Source organism: Etheostoma spectabile, chromosome 9, assembly GCF_008692095.1.
Source record: "Etheostoma spectabile isolate EspeVRDwgs_2016 chromosome 9, UIUC_Espe_1.0, whole genome shotgun sequence".
Lineage (NCBI taxonomy): Eukaryota > Metazoa > Chordata > Actinopteri > Perciformes > Percidae > Etheostoma > Etheostoma spectabile.
In genome coordinates this window covers 6,970,922-6,974,042 of record NC_045741.1, presented here as the reverse complement: position 1 = coordinate 6,974,042, position 3,121 = coordinate 6,970,922, and the positions used below count along the sequence as shown (strand labels likewise).

Here is a 3,121-nt window from a genome sequence, read left to right as displayed (position 1 = left end):
GTGTGTGTGTGTGTGTGTGTGTGTGTGTGTGTGTGTGTGTGTTTTGCAGGGGAGTGATCTCTGACCTTTTCCCATCACAGGACACCACCACAAATGTGACAGAGCCGACAAGCTAACAAAGAACTACCAACGCAGAGTTGACCTGTAGAGCATTCATCCTCACATCTTTTAGAGGAAAAGCTAACGTCGGAGAAAGTTTGCGCTTTCAAATCAAAATAAATGCCATGAACGATGAATCCACCTTACTACATGAGATCCTTTGAAACAACTGATGAAACCGCAGTGAAACACTTCCCATTACACATACCGTAACAATGTTTCACCATTACATGGTGTCTAGAAATCCATTTTTATCAACAGGTAAAGTGCCAACACCATCACATATTTTGAGTTAATTCCAACATAAATTCACTTTATTTCATTAATTAGGTTTCATTGTCGTAACTGCCTCAGTGATCCGTGTTATTTTCCTCATGTCCAATGCAGGAAAAGTCCCTCAACAGGTGTAACTGCGGCTGGGCAGCGTTAAAGTTCTCCCGTCTACCTTTGACCTCACCTGAACAGGTTCTCTGCTCCGGCTCTCATGCGCATCTCCTTGTTGATCTGCTGGTTGATGCGAGCTCGCCGGTGCTGCAGCTTACTGCGCTGAGTCTGGGCGAAGGGATCACATCCCTGCAGAGAAAATTAAGAAACAGAGTAGTCAAATAAGTGATGGACTGATGAATTCATGAATGATTCATTACACCAGAACGTTTGACTATCTTAAGTGTTGAAATAGATGAGTCTGTTGCTAGGTAAGAAATCAAAAGAGACAAATCTGTCACAGTGGACTACAGTCACCACACATTCAAAAGGAAAAAAAAAACAGCTTGGACAGAAAGCTAAACTAAAAATGGACTTTTTGCAAGTAAGCCTCTCTACAGTACATCAGAGCAAAGATCCCAGCATGCTAGAGATGATGGGTGTGTCAAAGGGCGTGTCAGAAACGAGGGAGCTCGAGAGAGAGGGGGGAACATTGTGGATGCTAAACATTATAATTACCCAACGTGGTACAGTCGGATTACAACTTTCTCCCCAGAAGAACAGGTTTAAAAAGGATCTGGTGATGTGTGTATGTCTGAAGACTTAAAACCCCTTTAAACTTTTGCCAAAAACATCAGAACAGCTGATTGTTAAATGTCTGCTGAGGAAATTAGCAATCGATGACACAATGCACCACTGTTTCACACATACAATGTAAACAGATGTACCTTAACATGACAGGTGGAGCAGCTGTACATACATAAAATACTCCCTTTCCTTATCCTCATGGCTCCTTGCATCCCCTTCTCTATCCCTCTATATAGTATACGGACGCTCCTTACTTTCTTACACTCCTCCCTTTATCTTTCTTGTTCCCTCTCACCCAGTTAAAGTGTTTGTTTCGCATCAAACAAAAAAGTAATCCTCGGAGTGCCTGTGTGGATTAGGATTCTGGCCCAGCTCCCACCTTTGCTCAACCATCAGGAGGGCAGGAGGATGGAGGTTACTCAACATCACCGCAGATGAAGTCTTAACAACCGGTGTCAAAAACGATCCATTTCCAGGTGACTTTCATCAAGCACGCACATTTTTCAGCGAACACAGATACAAACATGTACACTCGTATGTTATCCACTCAAGCAGCAGAAGGTGAGGTGCAACACGCCTGTAATCATTTCTTATCGGCATCCGTGTTTTCCCACTCAAACCAGAAACATGTACACTTTTATGTTGCTGCTACAATCACAGTCTTTTACACACTCAAGCAGCAGAAGGCGAGGTGCCTTGCTTAAGGGCAGCATGCCTGTAATCATTCCTTATCGCCATCCATGTTATCCCATTCAAACCAGAAACAGTCTTATTGCCTGATCCACTGTACACTGGGGCTGGGGTATCGCCAGTGATTCCCCGAATCAATTTGACTCAACAAAGTCCCGATTCCATTACATTTCCGATTCGGTTCGGGAAATTTCCAATTACCAATTATGCTTGGATAAAAGAGATTCTCAGAGAATTTATGCTGTAAAATTGTAGAACAAAGAAGCAACCCTCCAAATTTCTTTTTAATGCACCAGGTTAATGTTTACATTAGGAATGGACAACCCCAAAAGGTTTTTTGAAGTAGTTTAAAAAGATCAATGTCTAGACTTTAATGTTATGAGATCACTCAAACAAAGGAGAATCAGTTATTTTAACCCAGCCCTACTGTATAGTATATTATACATTATATGATATCAGTGTCAGTCCAAATGCAGGTGCAAATATAACTAAATGTATTTTTGTTCTCCCTAGCCAGAGACTATGGAAGCAAATAGGAGACATAAGTATTTGAACTTCACAGCAACTGAATATTAAGTATTGAAACATTTCCCTTTGAAAACCATGTCTCTGAATTTGTTTGTTCTAAAAGATACTTTGAGTTTAATCAGGTACATTTTTGAGATCTCCTCCTCTGCAGTTGCTGCTGCCTCCTTGATGCAAAATAGGTGATTAGAAGTATATTTATGATTTCTGATTTCAATGTAAATGGCATTACACTTCCAGCTTCTTTGCAACGAATGTAAACTACAGACTTCACTGCCAGCATGTTCTGCTGATGAAACAGTTAACACTGCGATTTGCAGATTATCCAGAGGAACCAGGCAACTGTTTCTTGAAAGACACTTTGCTGTGATGTTTCTCAAATGTTACTTTTCATTCCTTTGAACTCCACAGTTGAAACTCCACTGTATTGAGATGATGGCAGAGGTTTCAGAAGGCTGGTATCTCAAAACTCAGGCAAAGCTCATATTTGAGGGTCTGTCGTTTTTTTTTTAATGTTACTGACCTCAAGTATCCCACATTGCCCTTTTAATGATGCTTTGGCTAAGGAGCCTCACATGAAAGGTTTTCTTGTTTATAACAAGCAACATAATGAGGATTATGAGGATAACAAAAGATGACGGGAGTTATCTTGTACATAAAGTCCAGAGTCTGCAGTTACTTTACTTTTGATTAATTGGATCCTCCTACCTATGGGGGATTTCAAGACCCTTATCAGACACTTTCTTCATGTTGACACATACGCCACGTGTGTGTGTGTGTGTGTGTGTGTGTGTGT

General features: G+C 40.9%; 1 protein-coding gene across 2 annotated transcripts in view; it reads right to left on the bottom strand.

Moving 5' to 3' along the window:
- Nucleotides 1-3,121, bottom strand: part of rhpn1 (rhophilin, Rho GTPase binding protein 1) — a 23,674-nt gene that overhangs the window by 19,997 nt on the left and 556 nt on the right. For both annotated transcript variants that reach the window (XM_032525380.1, XM_032525381.1), the window contains exon 3: nucleotides 557-672. In XM_032525380.1, coding sequence (XP_032381271.1) covers nucleotides 557-672 — 116 coding nt within the window. The remainder of the gene's footprint in view (nucleotides 1-556; nucleotides 673-3,121) is intronic.